The 21,012-nt window shown below is 49.9% G+C and overlaps 1 protein-coding gene across 5 annotated transcripts in view; it reads left to right on the forward strand.

Annotated features, from left to right (window-relative positions):
• PAM (peptidylglycine alpha-amidating monooxygenase) overlaps positions 1–21,012 on the forward strand; it is a 1,271,905-nt gene that overhangs the window by 1,126,733 nt on the left and 124,160 nt on the right. For all 5 annotated transcript variants that reach the window (XM_086960973.1, XM_086960975.1, XM_086960971.1 and 2 more), the window contains one exon: positions 8,569–8,687. In XM_086960973.1, the coding sequence (XP_086817099.1) occupies positions 8,569–8,687 (119 nt within the window). The remainder of the gene's footprint in view (positions 1–8,568; positions 8,688–21,012) is intronic.

Here is a 21,012-nt window from a genome sequence, read left to right on the forward strand (position 1 = left end):
GAATGCATTACATGAAAAGAAATATAAAGTAAGGTTACCAAAAGAAAAATGCAGACCATTTGTTGTTTAAAGAGCCTGAAAGCGCTTGTCTTTTCACTAAATCGGTTTATAAATAAAATAGTATGTGTTCATTTGTAATGTGACTTTTCTGTCTTTGTTCCCTTTAATTATCAGTCATGGATCATTCAGGAAGTCCTAGAACACAATTAAAAAGGCTTTCTATTTATGCTTGCTGTTCCAAATATGCACAGATAAGTGCTGAAAATAGGCTTTAGGTGACTTCTTATTTTTGTACCATCTGGGACATCAATATAATGATCTGGCAACCCTAATCACAAGACTAGAAATTTGTTACAGGATGAGCACAATATTAATTTCCTCCCCCGATCCCTGACCCTGAAAAATGCCATAATAGCAATAGTTTAACATACATCTGAAACCCTACTCCAGCCCTCAATAAAATGCTGAGCTACTTCAAATGTCTGGGAATGCAACCTGCATTCAGAAAACTCACTCATCATCCTCGCCCTTCACTTTCACGCTCACCCTGCACTCACAGCGTTCACAATGTACTCACACTGATCACCATGCACTCATGTAACCCTTCACTCACCTGTCCTCCTCACTGCTCACTCTGCAACCTCACTCAGACAAGCCCATCACTATACAATCCATTCATTTGTCCCACTCTGTACTTACATTGCACCCAAATTCACTCACACTGCAGCCACTCCTCTCACCCTTCTGTCACACTGTTGCATCGCTCACCATGCACTTCTGTCACCCACTCAGCGCAGAGGTTTAATGTGCCTGCTACAAAGAACATGTACCATGTAGATGACAGAACTGAGTGTGAGTAAACTACGGGTAGCCCTATAAAAAAAATGAAACGTTTGTCAGAAGTGGCTATAGCGAGATGAGGTGCGTTGTTGGCAAGTGGAAGTGAGGGAATTCATGGGGAAGGAGGAAGTGGGGGAGATGATGGCAAAAAAGACTGTTCCCTGGCTGGGAGTCTTACTGGTCATACTATAAATCACAATACATGGTAGGCTCCCACCACCACTTTATGTGCTACACTCCAAACACAGGCAGTAGTCCTCTGTCCACTATAAGGACACGCTTGGTACACCCCTCCAGGTCACACGAGAGGTCGTGGCTCACTAATTGTCAGGGACAGGCCTGGGTTTCTGCTAATACGCTAGATTAGCTGTTGCACCAGGGCCAGAATGAAAGTAAGGATACCAAATTCACATGCAGTGAGGCACATAGGATAGGAGTATGTGCCTGTTCATCATGCAGGAAACAATGCCGTCCCAACAGGTAGGAAGACAAACCATCCAGGCAGGGCTTTAAGTGGGAGAAAAAAACTGGGGGGTGATCTAAAAGGGGCGTGGCAAATTTCTTAAAGGGGTGTGGCCTATCAGAGTAGGCGCGTGGTCTAAATCAAGATAACTAGCATTGTGTGCTTAAGAAAATCATGAAGTCGCATTCAGCAAAGGCTAATAAAATAGGCAAACAAGTATATTTATTAAGCCATAAAATACCAAACACTTTAAAAAAAACATGTAAAAATGTTTTACATTACTTAGAAATCTATTGCAGGATTTCTCAAAACCCTTGAAGATATTCACTGTGCCTATTTTGCTGAGGTTTCTCACAACAATTCTCTTCAGCAGACCTTCTACCTTTTGCCAGCCAACTCTTTACATACAGCTTTGCGTCAAATGTTTCAAATGGAGGACAGTTGAGTTTTACCCATAAGCATGAAGAAATGGTCTCTACAAGAAGAGAGGCCCTTGTTGGACTAGCAATTAATTTCATTGCGCTGAAACCTCTCTCGCAATCCGCATTACTTGCTGGCAGGGTTTCCATGCGAACTACTAACTTTTTTAATGCTTCATGTGTTTTCTTTCCACCGAAATCTTTGAAAAGTCTAAAAGCTGGGATAGTATCTCTTGCTGGCAGCTGAAACTCTGAACACAGTTTCTGGATCTCTGTTTCACCATAAAGAATGCATTCATCACCAGAAGGCAAGTTGCTTGCATCTAGCACACTGAAGCTGGCTATAAGTTCTTTCTCATAATCCGGGGCACATCGTTTATTGATATTTACAGACAGACTTTGGTAAAACTGATTTGGATTATGTCACACAGCATTCCCCATGTTTTCCTATGGGCAAGACAGCCTTTCAATAGTGAAAAACGAAATTGGCAGTATTTCACTATCAAGACATGTTGCCCACACTAGTAACACCAAACAAAAACCAGGACGTCTGCTCACCCTACCTTTGACATTTGATGCCCGAAAATAGAGCCCCTTTTGAGGCCCGCCCAAAAAAACTGGGGGGGCTCAGCTCTCTACAGCACCGCCCCACTTAAAGCCCTGCATCCAGGATGATAAGAAGATAGTAAAAAGGTGGGGTTAGAGACCTATTCTGAATTTAACTAGTAGAGGAGCAATTCTGAGGTACAAAGGGAAGTCATTCCAAAGTTTCTACCCATATGCCAAAAAAATGCTCTTTTTGTATGATTGGTGATAGAGACGTCTCAGCAGTGTATGGTGGGAATGTGGAATTGGATAGAAGGAAATGTGCTCAAGGGAAATATTAACAAACAGGTTGTCGCCTCCTGGCCTCTCGATCTTGGAGCTTGCCCTCTGCTAATGAAGATGGATCAAAGTTCTGAAGTGAAACTTGATGTGGACCCCTGCAGTGCTGTGGTCTCTTCAGCATGTTTTATTCCGCGGATTCTTTGCTAGATCCTGTCTTGCCCCAGGCAGCTGTAGGTTACACCTTGGCTGTGACACTGTTGGTAGGATCCCGACGGCATCAAGACGGTGCACTGCAGCTCATGTTACCCGGGTGCCTTGTAAATGTGGGCCTTTGAACCCTTTCAAGCACCCTTTTGCATCTTATTCTGAATAAAACCATCTGCAGCCCAGTGTCTGTTGTCAACCGTTCCCTTTTTGACCTCTGATCCCAGATTCTGAAAGACTAAACTCTGCACCACCACTCTATGCTCTTGGTGATTAGGGAGACAGTGTTTAATAGGTGTGTAAAGGTGACTGCTCATTTCTCTTCTTCGCCCAACGTTTTGTAACCCACCTCCTTCCTTTCTCTATTATATCTGCATCTATTCAACATAATTTTCGAAAATTGCTTAACAGATAGGCTATCTTTGACAGCTTTCGGTTTCTTCTCTGATTTCCTCTTCCACTCGGCACCAAGGGACTTTCTTTGTAAATGAGTGTGCTGTAGTAATCAGCAATTAATTAGAGGGGCGGAAACAGTATGGAAAGCACAGCAGAAGCGTAAAACCGAGAAGAATTGATAATCATTTATGCTTTTCAAAAAGCATTGTCCTGGGAAACATAAGTGTGTACATGTACAGTACTTGCGATTCACAAAGGACTGATGCATACTTGGAAGTCCCTTCTAGCATCAGGCATAAGCTGTGCTGGAACTTAAAGTGTTGCGAAGTGCACACCTGACAGATGTCTAACCATCTGTGCAGAAGGACGTGCCTAATGCCGTGAATGATCAATATTCGCATTGCGTTCACTGTGTATGAATATAATAGACATGCGTATACTGTAAGGCATGTCGGGAACGCATGTGAATACAGTTGCCCGTGCACATGAATAAAGCGGTACAAAAGGGGCTGGTAATGGACGGAGCATCTGAACCAATCAAACACTCACACCCAGTCAACAGATCTTGGTTTAATCCATCACCGTTCTTTAGCCCACTCTGCCACCCCAGTTCGGACATGGCCATATGCAAATCAGTCTGACCCTGTGCCTCATGGGAACAGTCCCACCCGAACTGCCAAGCCATGCCTTTCCTGGACCGGAAACAAGCTTCCTAGGACCGGTTTCTGGCATTACAGCCGTCTTCAGCCAGGCTTGCTTGAATCCAGTGGCAAAGTGAGCAAGGGACTCATGTCTGAGCATACCCTGCCAACTTATGGCGAACAAAGCGGTACAAAAGGGGGTGGTGTTGGACGGAGCATCTGAACCAATCAAACACTCACACCCAGTCAACAGATCTGGGTTTAATCCATCACCGTTCTTTAGCCCACTCTGCCACCCCAGTTTAGACATGGCCATATGCAAATCAGTCTGACCCTGTGCCTCATGAGAACAGTCCAGCCCGAACTGCCAAGCCATGCCTTCCCTGGACTGGAAACAAGCTTCCTAGGACCGGTTTCTGGCATTACAGCTGGCTTCAGCCAGGCTTGCTTGAATCCAGTGGCAAAGTGAGCAAGGGACTCAGGTCTGAGCATACCCTGCCAACTTATGGCGAACAAAGCGGTACAAAAGGGGGTGGTGATGGACGGAGCATCTGAACCAATCAAACACTCACACCCAGTCAACAGATCTGGGTTTAATCCATCACCGTTCTTTAGCCCACTCTCCCACCCCAGTTTAGACATGGCCATATGCAAATCAGTCTGACCCTGTGCCTCATGAGAACAGTCCAGCCCAAACTGCCAAGCCATGCCTTCCCTGGACTGGAAACAAGCTTCCTAGGACCGGTTTCTGGCATTACAGCCGTCTTCAGCCAGGCTTGCTTGAATCCAGTGGCAAAGTGAGCAAGGGACTCACGTCTGAGCATACCCTGCCAACTTATGGCGAACAAAGCGGTGTGGTGATGGACGGAGCATCTGAACCAATCAAACACTTTTGATTGCCCACTTGAATCTCATGTAGTTTCCTGGTTTCCTGCAAAATTGTGTCCCTGTCTTTACAATTCAACAGAGGAATAAAGAGTGGTCTGGGATTGGACCCCGATGGCAGGGGTCTGGCTGGTACCCAATGTGCTCTTTCTACCACAAAATGTGGGGAGAGGGCCTCCTCTGGCAAGAGGGCACACAGCCATGTTTCTACGTAGACGACAGGATTTCTACCCTGTGTTCCCTCCGGCAGACCTACCACTCTTATGCTGTTGCGTCGGGCCCGACCTTCCGCATCTTCTCCCTGTCCTCAAGAAAGTCCACTCTGTTGAGGAGGTGTTGTATATGCTTGCCCTCTGCTGCCACCCGTGGAGTCATTTCCGCTGTCGTGGTTTCAAGCGCATTAGTGCAGTCTGCCAATTTGCGATGGTCTGCATGGAGAAGCGTTAGGTCAATGACTGCCTTATAAATTCTCTTTCCAGCAGTTCGGGTGTTGTTCAAGGTCTCTCCCAGTTTTTCCACTGCTGCCAGGACCGCATCTAGCTTGCTGGTCATGATGGCCGGAGATCATGTATCTGCCATTTTGCCTACCTTAGCCCTGGTTTGTGGGGTTGGAGCCGGTGTAGTCACACTTGTTTTAATACGCCTGCCCCGCGACATCGATCTGGGGGTGTCCATATGATGGAACTGGCACACATCAAAGAAACATCCAGTCGGGCCGTAGCATCACAATTGGGCTCTTTTTCCGTATCCAGGGGATCGCCTTCAGTATTTGCGTGCACAATATTGTCTCCTGTATGTCCATGTTTTCACCCCCTTATGCCAATTGTGTGTAGCCTTCTAGCAGACTCAGTCAACGGCAAGACACAACAGTGACACACTGGAACCAGTACTGGGGCAGCACATCGGGGGCCAAGTCATGAGTGAGCGGTCCAGAACGTGCCCTCCTATTGGGACCTCAAACCTCTGGTCGCAGGGCAAGGCTGCAATTCTGACCTCCTTTTAAATCTCGTGGTTGCCGCAGGTCGCTGCGTCCTCAGCCCAGTTCAATTGCGGTCGCGCGAGGCTGCTGCGCCACGTACTTCAACTTCAGCGGGCAGGGGCTATTTCACCAGGCCTCACAGGAAACCCCACAGGACAGCAGAGGTCTGCCGGTACCGCAGGTGCATGAGGATTACAGCCCAGATATGGGCATCCGGTGTAGGCATTCACCGCAGGGGTCCAGGTATGCTCAAAGTGTCAGCCGCCGACGTCTGCTCAATGCCAGTGCGGCTCCGATGACGGGCACTCGGTCAGGCCATATTGCGGATCCTCGCCTTAGTCACGGTTTCGTCTCCGGGCATCAGACTGACGGCAGCGCTAGAATATCTGCTCCAGGTTATCAGGCATCGGATGGTGGTCTCCCAGGCAATGCGGTCCCTGTAGGCAGAGAGCGGCCATCGCGAGCGAGCCGAGGGCAGTCAGTGTGAAGTGCGCCACAGTTTGAGGCCTGGTGGGCGGGGCCAGTCCCCGAGCCCGCTTGAGCATCTGTGCCAGCCCAGCAGTCGCTCGCCGGGCCCAGGTGCGGAGAAGTCAGCCCGATCTCCCCAAAACTCACAGCGGGACCACAGGGCAAATTCCACAGCTGCTGGGGCAGAACTCAGCCCCGGCGGATCAATGTGCACGGATATTTCAGGCCAGCATGGAGAGCCACCAACGGAGCTCTACACGAGCATGTCTGCCTCCATTGCCAGCGTAGCCACACCCCGTAATATGGTACCCTTTTATGCAGGTATCTGCGTAAAAAGGACTTGCAATGAGTGTTGCTGTGGGTGTTCCATCGCAACACCCATTGCTTTTTAACGCTGCCCCAGAATTTAAAGGAGGTGGGAATCTGAGGCAGCGCCAAAAACTAGCACCATGCAGTAGCAGATGTTAAAATGGTGCAATGAGGAGAACTACTTTTCTTCTCCTTGTTATTGCTTTTTCTATGTGGGCTGCAAAATGCAGCACACATAGAAAGAGCAAAATACCTTTAATGATTGTTTATGTGCAGAAAGGGATTCCATTAACAATCATTAAATGATGGTGACAACAGGATGTGGGAGCACACCGCTGACCTCTCAGGCAAGGTTCACCCCTGGCATTCTGGTAAATATAGTCTCTTGTAGCTCGCTCAGATATTTTTGAGTATTTCGCCAAAGTTGGCGAAGATAGTGATGATCTCTAGACACGTGTTTCTGGTTTATTAACCGTCATCAGTAGAGAATACAGTCTTTATTTTGGGGTTCGCTGAGTAGGTTGCCAAACATTCAATCAGGTCCGGTACATCTCAATGGCGCGCAGGTGCTTCATCCACGAGCTCGTCAGCTCAATGACTCACAGGAGTACTTTAAATAGACAACAGGATGTGGGAGCACACCGCTGACCTCTCAGGCAAGGTTCGCCCCTGGTATTCTTGTAAATGCAGTCTCTTGTAGCTCGCTCCGATATTTTTGAGTATTTAGCCAAGGTTGGGGCAGATAGTGCTGATCTCTAGACACGTGCTTCTGGTTTATTAACCGTCATCAGTAGAGAATACAGTCTTTATTTTGGGGTTTGCTGAGTAGGTTGCCAAACATTCAATCGGGTCCGGTACCTCTCACTGGCGCGCAGGTGCTTCATCAACGAGCTCGTCAGCTCAATGACTCACGGGAGTACTTTAAATAGACAACAGGATGTGGGAGCACACCGCTGACCTCTCAGGCAATGTTCGCCTCTGGCATTCTGGTACATGCAGTCTCTTGTAGCTCGCTCAGATATTTTCGAGTATTTTGCCAAGGTTGGCGCAGATAGTGCTGATCTCTAGACACGTGTTTCTGGTTTATTAACCGTCATCAGTAGAGAATACAGTCTTTATTTTGGGGTTTGCTGAGTAGGTTGCCAAACATTCAATCAGGTCCGGTACCTCTCAATGGCGCGTAGGTGCTTCATCCACGAGCTCGTCAACCTTGGCGAAATACTCAAAAATATCGGAGTGAGCTACAAGAGACTGCATTTACCAGAATGCCAGGGGCGAACTTTGCCTGAGAGGTCAGCGGTGTGCTCCCACATCCTGATGTCTAATTAAATGATGGTGGTTTGCTACTTCTATGTGTGATGCATTCTTCAGCCCACATAGAAGTAGCAAATGGCCATTATTGATTGTTTATGTGCAGGAAGGAACACCTTCCTGTACATAAACAATCATTCCCTGAAATGCAGGTACCCTTGCAATATGGCGCTAGGATGTCTGTGTTGGCGTTAGGCAGCTATTTTTAGCACCAGTGCTAGGGAAAACACAGGGGTGTGTCGTATTGTTGTAAATATGGTGCATACCTGTGTTTTGGAAATGGGAAATGCAGAGCGTGGTGCTGCAAAATTTGCTGCAGTTTGGCGCTCAGTCATTTCCATGTAAATATGCCCCAGAGAGCATTCTTTCTGCTCCCTTCAGTGAGCAAGCCTAGTTTGCTAACAAACTTAGGGGATGTGTTCTTGTTTAGGTAGTAAGCTGACAGTGTTGGCAATGGTCATCAGTTCATCCACTACACCAACCCAGAAGCGCCTTGTGTTGAGGCAAATAGCTTCATAGCACTCTACACAAATATTAATTCATTCAATACAGCCTTCTGCATGCAGGATACTGTACCTGCTTTAAGTTTTACCCTGCATTTAACTAGAACCTTTACATACATCTATAAGAACAACAAATAGCTTTGCTGTAGTTCAGAGAACCAGATAAATGAGGATCGGGGGAAATGTCCACAGCTGCCTTCCTAAATATCAACAGTCCTGACCTCAACATCATTCGATAATGTCATGTGTTTCAGGGTGCTATTTGCAGGTCTTTGTCATTTACTCAAGTTACCCCAAATTGTTTTTTTTCCCTTTGCTCCAGGTGGTCTTCTGTATGCTGTCAACGGAATGCCTTACCTGACAGACACAGCCCCGGTCCAGGGGTTTGTGATGAACTTTTCCAACGGGGAAATAATAGACACTTTCCTTCCAGTTCGAAAGGTATTTGCCCGATTTTAGTTTAGCAGTTATGAAAGTGAATGACTCTCCTTATCATGTACATTAATCGCATTTTTACCCCCGTTTTCCATTTGCAGTTTGGTTTAAACGGAAGATGGTTTGCAAGGCATCTGACAGTACTGAGAATGAAATGTGGTCTTGGTTACCATGAGAGTGTTTCCTCAAGTAGCGATAAAGCAGAATAATGTACCTTCACGTCATTTTCCAGTGGCTGCCTTAATTGCTTGCTCCACATTACTGTTAATCAAAATGTGGAACTGGTGCGCGACTCGTGCTTAGAATTACAACACCCACAAATCAAGGAATGTATCCTGTGCTTGTTTGTCACTTGACTTCAGATGCGGGCATTGTTTTGGTGGTGGCTGTTTAGCCGACCATCAGATAAAAAGTGAATTTCCTCTGCTATCTACCCAGACTCTCGATAAATCGTGGAGATTATTTACCATTTGACCGGTGGTCTTGCAAATAGCATAGATACCGCACTATTTACCCAACCGGTGGATGAATATCAGAGATTCTGAACTGTTTCGTGGGGCCCGTGCAGAAAGCAGAGAACCTTCACTTTTTATCTGGTTGCGGCAAAACAGCAGCAATCATGTGCTGTTTAGCTTCCACCCACGCCAATAGCATAGAAACTTTATTTGCCTGGCTTGTGGCAGACATGATGAATTGGTTGGCCTGCAATCAAGAAAAGAACACAGAAACGTAACTTTTTACCCAGTTTAAATAGTACAGATTCTTCACTGTTTGGCCAGATAGCAAACACACGTCATTGTTTACCTGGCCACTGGCTATATAATAGAAATGATGTACTGTCCCAGCTGCTGGCTAAATAGCAGGGAGTATGTGTACTATTTGGAGTGTAGCCTTGCAGATAGCAAAGACACTTCATTATTAGCATGGCCAGTGACTAAATAGCAGAAAGAATGTACTGTTTTGTAAGGATCCTTGCAAATAACAAAGTAACTTAATTATTCACCTAGTAGCTGACTAAATAGCAGATATCATGTGCCATTTGGTCAGAAGCCGTGCAAATAGCAGAGAAACGTCACCATTTACCTGGCTGCAGTCTAAACACCTGAAAGTGTGTATTATTAGCATCCAACTCCTTATGCAAGTTAGTGCTAAAACTGACTTTAATGCAGTTGCACCTGAACAGCACTAACTCATAGGTCTAAACAATCAATAGCCATTGAAAAGAATGTTTCAATGTCTTCAAGTCAATTTAGAAGACATGGCACATAATTCCACTCCATTATGCCAAGGCCAAAGACACAGCAACTTGGTAGGCCAATTATGGAGCTGTCATGTACTCTACATATACACCTGCTTCTTTAGGTTAGCCTGAAGAGATGGTTCATGTTAAAGATGTTTAGGGTCTGTGCAAGAGTAGTTCAAGCTGTTTGCTCTTCATCAGCTACATACTCGCTCTTATAAACAAAGTGATGGAAATGTTCCAGAACGACTCTTTTTTGTGCCCGAGTTTTCATGCAACAAATCAGTACTCAACTTGAGGCTGGCTAAATAGCAGACAGCATGCGCCATTTGGTCAGAATCCTGGCAAATAGCAGAGAAACTGAACTATTTACCTGGCTGTAGGTTGAGGAACAGCCTTCAAGTGGATCGCATCATATCTTACAGGACAAATGCAGAAAATCATCCTTCCTCCATACTCCTCGCTCCCCAAGAACACCATCTGTGGGTTACCTCAAGGCTCATTCCTCAGCCCAACCCACTTCAACACATACAGGTCCGCCACCAGCCCCCTCGGCCACCATCGTCAAAAATGACACTATCAACATCATCTCCTATGCCAACAACACCTAACTCATCCTCTCTCTCACTAACAATCCTATAACCATTAAAGACAAATTCCAAAGATGCATGAAAGATGTTGTCGACTGGATGAACAACTGTCTCAAACTCAACACCGACAAGACAGTACTCATTTTCAGGAAAGGCAAGGACACTCACTGTAACAGTGAATGGTTGCCCCCAGAGCTGAGCACAACCCCGATACCCATCCTCGACAGACAGCTATCCATGATGAAGCAATTATGCGCCATGTCCACCATCTGCTTCCTCAAGCTCCGCATGCTCAGGAAGGTTTTCAGATGGCTTCCGACCAACACCAGGCAAACTGTCATGCAAGTGCTCGTCACCAGCAGACTCGACTATGGCAACTCCCTCTATGTAGGAATAACAGCCCAAATCTGAAAGAGACAATTAGTTATAGATTCCTTACCTTGTGAATTACCCCCAGGCGCCAGACTAGATCCAGAGAATTTTTCGTCAGCAGTACCCCAGCACGTCGAAAGGTGGCGTTGGTCGGCTCCGTGTTCACCGTTGGCGTCGTGGTCACTGGGATGACGTCGCGGCAGCTACTTAGACGTCGCCCTCGGATGCTGACGCCAGTTTTTTCTTTTTCCGCGCCAGCCAGATCCGGAGAGAGCGGTACCTCCAGTCACTTTTTATCTGACTTTTTTGCGACTTTTTTCAACACCGTTTTGAGTCTATTGACTCCTGGTGCACATTAGGGATACCCAGTTTGAAGGCAGTTCCTGCCAAATACTGATGTCGGCGACGGATCCGCACTGCATGTGCCTGTTTTCCCTTGAGCGCGACCATAACCCCAAGCCATGCTCCGACTGCTGGACCATGAATCCGAAGTCTTTGCGGGAGAGGTCCCGAAAGCTTCTCGAGGCCCGGCAGTCGGCTTCGCGTTGTTCGAGGTCCCGGTCGCGTGGGAGGCCGAGGGACAGGTTGCGGAGCCACCACCACCAGTCTTCTTCCAAGTCTTCGCACTCCTCAGGTAAGTCGAAGCACAAGAAGAAGTCGAAAAAGTCAAAGAAGCATTGTTTTTTTAGTCTTATCGACTCCTGGTGCACATTAGGGATACCCAGTTTCAAGGCTTGCAGTACCTGCCAAAAACTGATGTTGGCGACGGATCCGCACCGAGTGTGCCTGTTTTGCCTGGAGCGCGACCACGACCCCAAGCCGAGTTCCGACTGTCGGACCATGAATCCGAAGTCTTTGCGGGTGCAGTCCCGAAAGCTTCTCGAGGCCTGGCAGTCGGCTCCACGAAGTTCGGGGTCCCAGTCGCGTGGGAGCCACCACCACCAGTCTTCTTCCAAGTCTTCGCACTCCTCAGGTAAGTCGAAGCGCAAGAAGAAGTCGAAAAAGTCGAAGAAGAATTGTTTCTCTTCGACTTCTCCCGGTCGGTCAGCCGATGCAACGAGGGATGCAGGTGGTGTCCCTCCTGCAGCTCCACATGCGGAGCCCAAAGGGTTGAATCTGAGTTTCCTTTCCTTCCCGGGACCTGGAGCGACCCCTGCCCAGCTTCGCACCTTTTACCAAGTGCTGCATGCCATCTTTGGGCAGCCCGACTCCGCCGGCGCGCCTTTGGGCCACACAGACTCGGCTGGGGGCATTGGACGCTAGTGGCTCCGGCCCCAGCACCGCTGGGTCTCCAAGGACCCAGGATTTGCACTGGTCAACCTGATTACACCTCCCCGGTGCCGGATTCGGCGCCAATGGGTACCTTTGTACCCTTGTTCTACCCTGATGCTCCAATCTGGCCAGATTGGCAACCAGAGGAGAGTGAGGAGGACTGGGAGTGGTCTGGAGACCCTCTAATTGACCCGGACTGGATAGAGGAACTGGGGGAAGCCAGTGGTCTAGATGCTTCCCCAAACCTTGGCACGTGGTCTCCTCCTACCGTGGCTACGTTGGAGGAGGAAGCCTCTTACGTAGTGGTGTTGCATAGGGCGGCCAAGGTTCTCAACCTCGAGCCACCTCCGGTGGCAGTCAGGACTAACCTCCTGACAGAGGTGCTTCAGCCGGCAGCGAGCTCTTCGGAGCCCCTGCTGCTTTTCAATGAAGCCCTAACCAACATCCTTTTGGGCACCTGGTCCAGGCTCAACACAGGGGCTCCTGTCGATAGGATGATTGCCCGAAGCCACGGCCCGGCCGACCCCACTTTCCTCTCCCAACACCCCACCCTGAGAGCTTGTTGGTCCAAGCCTCCACGTCCAAAAGCGCATTCCCTAATGCACCACCTGATAGGGAATCCAGAAAGCTGGACCATCGTGGGAAGAAGATGTTCACTTCCTCCAGCTTGGGACTGCGGTCGGTAAAGACCGCATGTCTGTTTGGCCATTATACCCACTCTGTGTGGGATACAGTGGTGCAGGTGCTGCCCCAGTGCCCAGAGGAGGCCTGGGCTGTACTCTCCCGTGCAGTTGCTGAGGGGAGAGATGCAGCAAAGTTTGCCATACGCGGTCGACTGGACTCCGCCGACTCGCTAGGTAGGACGATTACAACATAGGTAGCCCTTCGACGCTACGCCTGGCTGAGATCGACTGGCTTTTCTGGGGATGTCCAAGCTACCCTTTTGGACATACCCTTTGATGGCCGTCGCCTATTCAGTGACAAGGCAGACAATGCACTAGAGCGCTTCAAGGACTCACAGGCTACAACCAAGTCCTTGGGCCTCTTGACCGCTCGCCATGCGCAGCCTGCCTTTCGCCTCTTTTGTGGCTACAGAAGGGGTTCCAGACCACGTTCCACCCAGGCCAGCGCAAGCTGTTCAGGCCCTGCATTACGGGGGTGTGGGATCTACCATCATGGGTCTGGGGGCCAGCGAGCGGGCCAGTCCACCACCGCCCCTTCTGCCGCAGCCTCCAAACCCTCCTAGTCCGACCTTCCAGGGCCGCCAATTGCCAGTGGGTGGCAGGATTCGCCATCAACTCCCTTACTGGCACACCATCACGTTGGAGAGGTGGGTTTTGCAGATAGTCCGAAGGGGCTACTCCCTCCCCTTCAAGACTCTTTCCCCCCCCCCCCCCCCCCCCCCCCACCCCGCCATGCCACCTCAGTCCCATCGCATGTGGGGGGGGTCATCTGGCCTTCTCCAACAGGGAGTTATGGCTTTCTTGGCCAAGGTAGCCATTGAGCGAGTTCCTGCCCTAGAAGTAGGTCATGGTTGCTACTCCTACTACATTCTGGTGCCCAAGAAGAACAAAGGCATGCGTCCTGTCTTGGATCTCAGGCACGTCAACTGCTTCAATTTCAAAATGTTGACGCTAGCTCAGGTCCTATCTGCCCTTGACTCTGGAGACTGTATGGTAGAGTTGGATTTGCAGGAAGCATATTTTCACATCCCCATCCTGCCAGCCCACCGGCGCTAAATGCGGTTCACGGTAGGCCACAAGCATTTTCAGTTTACTGTGCTCCCTTTTGGCCTTACCAGCGCCCCTCGGGTGTGGTCGCTGCTCATCTGTGTAGATCAGGGGCACCAGTCTTCCCCTATCTCGACGACTGGCTGTTGAAGGCGGGCTCGTACCAGGCTGTCGTCTCCCACCCCCAGACTATGGCCAACCTCCTGCATTCGCTGGGGTTCTCCATCAACATGCCGAAGTCGCACCTGACTCACTCTCAGAAGCTCCTCTTAATCAGAGCCGTTCTGGACACAGCGCAGTTTCTGGTTTATTGTCCTGAACAGCGAGTCTGGGATATTCAGGCTACAATTCCAATCTTTCAGCCTCTATCCCGGGTTTCGGTCAGGCTGATCCTCCGGCTAATGGGCCTGATGGCCTCCTACATCCTTCTGGTGGACCATGCCAGATGGCATATGCAGGCTCTGCAGTAGGACCTGCAGGCCTGTGGGCACAACATCAGGGTAACCTGTCCGATTGCATCCAGATCTCGGAGGGCACTGCATGACAATTGCAGTGGTGGCTAACGAACCAGGATTGCGTCAATGGCAGATCCCTCTCCCTTCCCCAACCAGAGTACACAGTGGTGACGGACACATCACTTCTGCAGTCGGGCTGCCACACCTTATGTGCGCTCACTTTGAGCCGCTTCATAACTGTCTCTAAAACTTCTTACTTTAAAGACTGCCTTTCTGGTTGCCATCACCTCAGCTCGCAGGGTGAGTGAGCTCCAAGCTCTTTCTTCAATACCTCATTTTCCGGCTTTTGATCCGGGCAAGGTCGTCCTAAGAACTAGACCTTCCTTTCTTTCCAAGGTGGTTACTTCTTTCCACATTGATCCAACCATCACTTTTCCCACCTTTTTTCCGCCTTCCGCATCCTTCTAAGGGGGAAGAGAGGCTCTACCGTCTCGATCCAAAACGTGCGTTTTCCTTTTATTTGGATTGCACCAAGTAATTCCGGGTGGATGGCCAGCTCTTTGACAGCTACATGTGCGCCAAAAAATGTTGGCTGTGCACAAACGGACCATCTCTAGGTGAGTTGTTTTGTGCATAAAAGCTTGCAATTCTTTGGCAAAGAAGGAGCCTCCAGTGGGACTGCGCGCCCATTCCTCCAGGGCGACGGCAGCTACCACTGCTTTGGGACAGGGAGTCCCCCTCAACGACATCTGTCAGGCAGTTATGTGGGCGTCTCTGCACACAATCACAGAACACTACTGCCTGGACAGCAAAGTCCGGAGAGAGGGCTTCTTTGGCCGTTCTGTTCGCCAGGACTTTCTGGTGTGAGCTTGGTTTGCAGACCCACCTCCGGGGTTGGTATTGCGGGGTATCTATCCACAAGGTAAGGAATCTATAACTAATTGTCTCTTTCAGATGAACAAGTTACTTATCTTCAGTAACAATATATCTGTAAGAGACATAGATTAGTTATAGATTCCTAACCGCCCAACCCATCCTCCCCGTTCTGCGAACTGACTTCTAGGGTTAAGGACTTCCTTTCAGGGCCCTAGTTTTGTGCACCAGTGGTCAGTGTCTTACATGGCTCTGCACTTCTAGCGTTGAATGTCGTGTAAAAGAACTGACGTCAGCGCACAAGAGCAGCGTCTAAGTAGCTGCCACAACGTCATCCGGGTGACCACATCACCAATGACGAGCGCGGAGCCAACCGACGCCACCTTTTGGCGCGAGGGGGTACTGCTGATGAAAAATTCTCTGGATACAGTCTGACACCTGGTGGTTATTCACAAGGTAAGTAATCTATAACTAATCTGTCTCTTACAGATATATCGTTACAGAAGGTAAGTAACTTGTTCCTCGAGATTAAACTCCAGACGATCCAGAGCACAGCAGCCAGGATCTTCCTCGACCTTCCACAGTTGGACTCACCTAACCCCTCACCACCACTGGCTTTCAAGTCATGAAGAGATGTCAGTGAAAACTACTCACCAACGCATACATGGTGCTACACAATAAAGAACTCATATACTTGCATGATTGATATTGGCTGGCCATGTGGGAAACGTTGGGTATCATGCAAGGGTCAGAAATGTTCTCCAATCCTTTTATATTACACTTGTGGTTGTGTATAAGCATGAAGCGGAACAGAGAGTTCGAGGAATAGAGTTGCATTTTCAGACGTGTATTATCTCCCTGGTGCTTTTACTTGGTTGGTAGAATGTGGATTTGTAGTCCGGCTTGTATGAAAAATATAGGATATTACGTGGAAGGTGCAGAGGAATGATCAAGTCGTGTAACAGTCTTGAAAGTGAGCATATGCATGGAGTGTGGCAGAAACGTGTAAGATAGCGGGAGTCAAACTTGTAAATACTTACTATCATCCTCTTATCTGACCTATATACAATGTGCGTGAGACCAGCAGTGATTATCCCTGGAACTATACTGTGCATTCGTCCAGATTCCCTTAACGTAGCCATAAAGAATAGACCTTTCAACAACAGAACTTGTTACTGTTTGAACAACAATACGCTCCCATTAGCTCGGGCACAATGTAAATACGGTATGCAACCTTTACAACGCAACTTTTACCACGCAGTGCTGTTACAACGCATGTATTACAACGAAAACCATTACAACGCATTACACTGGGGGGTGCTCTAGGATAAGCAATAGTTTTAATTTACTATCCAACACCTTCCCTAGTGTCCACGGGGACTGGAGTTGGAATAGTAAATTAAACTATTCACTATCCAGCACCCCCAAGTGTAATGCGTTGTAAAGGTTTTCGTTGTAATACTTGCGTTGTAACAGCATGCGTGGTAAAAGCATGCGTTGTAACGTCATACATCCTGTAAATACACACAGAACACGATGGGTGGCAAATCAGCCTCTTCCTTAGCAATTACATTGCTTTAATATATTACAGTGATTTGCGTAGTTGCTCCTCCATTTCCTAGTTACTTTTCCCCTATTATGGCAGTCAATATTACACAGAAAATTCTTTCTAGAAAAACGTTGCTATTATAATGACTGCTCTCCAAGTTTGAGCCTATTTGTACATCATATTCAACTTGTATTTTTGGGGGAGAACGTTTGAAACATAAATAAAAGTTGGCATGGTACTTATATAATAAGCTTATATTAAGCTATATCATCACTGTTTTTGAATAGATAATCCTCGAAAATAGAAGCCACCCTTTTTAACATATTTATCTGTTATTGTGATTATTAATGCTGTAACCACAAACACTGTTTATAAGCAGCTCAAAGCATTAGTAATAACACATAGTCATATTTAAATGCATTAGGTACATTTGATAAACGTTGTACATCGGTCCTATTTCTGTGGGAAAATTCTGTGAGCAAGAGCTCAGAACTCAACAGTCAACCAACAGACCCATTAATGTATTGTCAAGCCCCATGCTTATCTTAGCAAAAATAAAGTACATTATCTCTCAGAAAAATTAAATGCTGTACAGTTCAAACATGAAGACAGTTACCAGGTACCTACCTCATGCTTTCATTTCCCTTCTTCCGCGGAAGCCATTTTACTGTGCCCCACCCAATTTACCTCTTGTAAGTATCCAAAGCGCTGTGCCGCCTAGTAACAACTGCCTTATGTAGGTGTCCATCCCTCTGTGGCCCAGATACCACCTGTCTCGCTACACTCCTTGTTTTCTGCTGCTGTGCTGCCAGGTCTGAAATACTAAGCTCAAAACTAGTTCATACATTTCCATGAGAAGCCCACCATGAGCCCAGTCGTTAAAAATCATCTAATGGAGGGCCATGAACATTAAAAAAAAACAATGTAGCCTCATGAGTGAAGAAAATATTTAAGCATGCATTAAAAACACACTCATCGGGCGTGGCTTGAGCGCCGAGGGAAATGGCGGCGTGAGCCCGGAGCTCCGTGCCTCTTCCCCACAATAATCCTGCAAAAGAGGCCTGGGAGCCAGTGTGTGCCCCGGCGCCGACCTAAAACTTGAAGGTGACTAGCTGGGCAGAGTTTGAGCTGCTAGCGGCAAGGCAGAGGCGAGAACGACCGCCGATCGCAGCGGCCGCCAGAGCGGAGAAAACGAAAGCGGCGTGCAAGATGGCGGCCACGGCGGAGCCCTGAGAGTCCGGGGGCCAGATAGCGGTCCGCGCTACCAGAGCTTACGGAAGGGGCGCGATCGCCGGCTCGGGCGTCCCCAGCGGCGATACCCCCCACAGCGGAAGACGCTCCTTCGCCCCCGGCTGCGGAGCGCGGCGGCCGCCAAAGCGGGAAGAGGTAATCCGCCCAGGGAAGCCGATGCAGGCGGAGCTGGCAGGCGGCCCCCATCGCCGTGAGAGCGAGCAATCGAACAGCGACCCAGCCCTGGGCCCCAATCATACCAGCAGGTGAGAGGGGGCCACTCTGAGCGGTGGACCTCGAGGGACGGAGCACGGCACGACACATCTCGGGGCCCCCTCCCCCCCCTCGCCCCACTGTGGAGGCTATCGATGTGTATGGGGACATAGCGGAGGAGCCCAAAGACCAGCGGAGGGACCTCGGTTGCGCCAGGCTCCCTGAGGCGCGTCTCACCAGGAACGCTAACCCAGGGGGGTGAGGACAGACTGCTACAGGTCCCGGGGGACGAGCAGCAAGGCAGGCGATACCTCTGGTGCGCGGTTTCAGCGCAGCGCGACCCCATAGCGCACAGGAGTGGGCCACGTGGCTGAGGCCCGGGGCGACGCGAGCAACTGAGAAGGACGTGAGCGGTGAGGCCTGCAACGATGGGGAAGCCGAAAGCCAAGGCGGAGGAGGCGGCGACGTCTGGTGCGGCGGAGGGGGGCCCCACTGAGCAGACGGACCTGCAGCGATTGCAGGATCGAATATTGGACGCCATAACGGCCACTCGAGACGCGCTCCACAACGACATAGCGCAGGTGGCATCGGGGCTGGGCTTGCTCCGGGCGGATCACGACAAACTAAAGGACAGGGTCAAGGATGCTGAAACGGTGATCAAGGATCTAGCGCCAGCTCACAAGGTGATGGAGGGAAAGCTAACGGAGGCCCTGGACCGCATACGCACCCTGGAAAGGCGAGCGGAGGACGCTGAAAATAGAAGCCGGCGCAGTAATGTGCGGATCGTAGGCGTACCGGAGACGGAGGGGGCGAGGGACATGATTGCCTACATGGAGGAATGGCTGAAAACAGTGGTGGCACCGGAAGGGCTTTCGCCATTCTTCACTCTGGAGCGGGCTCACAGAGTCCCCTCAGGACCTCCCAAGCCCGGGCTCCCGCCCAGACCGGTCATAGCCAAGTTGCTTAACCACAGGGACAGAGATCTCCTCCTACGGAAAGCTCGAGAGGATGGCCCCTTTCAGATTGCGAACAGCAGGGTCACACTTTTCCCGGATTTCACCTTCGAGACACAGAAGCAGCGGGCCTCCTTCCTTACAATCAAAAAAGAACTGCGGACTGAAGGTATTGCCTACTCATTACTTTTCCCTGCCAGGCTACGAGTGGTGGTAGACGACAAGGCGATCTTCTTTAGCACGTCGGCGGAGGCCTGGGACTGGTGGGAGACATACAAGGCTGGAACTGACGGAGCCAGGGTGCAAGAGGAACGAGAGAAGGAGCGAGAACGCCCGCCAACACGGCTGCGGAAATCGAAGAGGCTGAGGAAGCGAGGGCGGGGGAAGCTGGGGCCGACGGCCTCCCAGAATGAAGCAGAACGGCAGGCCGCGTTACTGGAAGTGGGGAAGCTTGGACGGGCGGAGGGCCCCGACTCTACAGGAGCCACGGACTCGGACACTCATGTCTCGGCCTCGGGCTCAGAGTCAGACCTTTCTGGGATTCATCGGACTGGAGGGCCGCTGGTGACACCGCAAACGGCGGACGAGATCCTGAATGTCTGAACTGCTGGCAGAAGACAATGGGTAATATTGGGCGCTGTGAGCTGGGAGGAGAACCCGTGCCTACGAGCATAGCGGGGGCCGGGGCACAACGGGGTGCTCAGAGCAGGGAGGGCATGGGTAATTGGGGAGGGGGCGAGGAGCTAGGCGGCGCAGCCCCCCTCTGGACGAGGCCGCGCTCCGTAGGCCCTTACGGCACCCACAGCTGCGGCTGTGTAGTTGAGACCTGGGTCAATCAGGTATGGGAGTTTGGATGGGGACTGATATCTCGATATTGGGGCCTGTTCTGGGGGAGGGGGGGGGTTCCACAGTTGGGGATTGTTTATTCTTTTTGAAGTTATTGACCCTGGGTACACCATGGGTAGGACTGTTGAGATGCTTTGTTTTGTTCAGGGGGGGCACCGCCACCATCGAAGGGCAAGAACTGGAGGGAGTGTTTCGACCGGATTACTGGGACAATGGCTAATGTGAATAAGTTGAGCTGTATTACCTGGAATGTGCGGGGCCTACATACTATGCAGCGCAGACACAAGGTACATGCCTATTTAGTGCGGAGGGGAGTGCACATCGCAATGCTGCAGGAGACACATCTTACACGACAGGAGGGGGCGGCGCTACAGAGGAGGTGGCGGGGACAGGTTTTTCACACCAGCTACTCAGCCTATGCTAGGGGGGTACTAATATGGATTAGAGCAGGCACGCCTTTCCAGCTCACGCGCCAATGGGTGGATCAGGAAGGGAGGTATGTGGTGGTGGAGGGGAAGCTGGAAGGTAGAGAAGTTGTCTTAGCTAGTATATATGCCCCGAATGCGGACCAGCTGGCTTTCCTCGCAATACTATCAGGAAAGCTGGCTCACTCCCTGGCGGGCCCGATCCTTCTGGGGGGCGACTTTAATTCCATTGCGGACCCCTCTTTGGATAGGTCCCACCCCCCCTTACATGATTCCCCGGTCCATAGGCTATCTAGAGGCAGAAGGGAGTGGCAAGAGAGCTGGGAACTTGTGGATGTCTGGCGCGGGCAACACCCGACTGACCGGGATTACTCATTTTTCTCCGGGCTACATGACTTGCATGTCCGTTTGGACACGATACTCTGCTCCCGAGGGGTGCTACCATACGTTACTGGATCTGAGTACCTGAGGAGAACGATCTCAGACCATAATCCACTCCTGATCCGACTAGCGTGGGCGGCGGAGACACCCAGGGTCCCGATCTGGAAACTGCGGCCCGAGACCCTGGAGGACCCCCTATTCG

This window comes from Lissotriton vulgaris, chromosome 3_1 (genome assembly GCF_964263255.1).
Source record: "Lissotriton vulgaris chromosome 3_1, aLisVul1.2, whole genome shotgun sequence".
In the NCBI taxonomy this organism is placed as follows: domain Eukaryota; kingdom Metazoa; phylum Chordata; class Amphibia; order Caudata; family Salamandridae; genus Lissotriton; species Lissotriton vulgaris.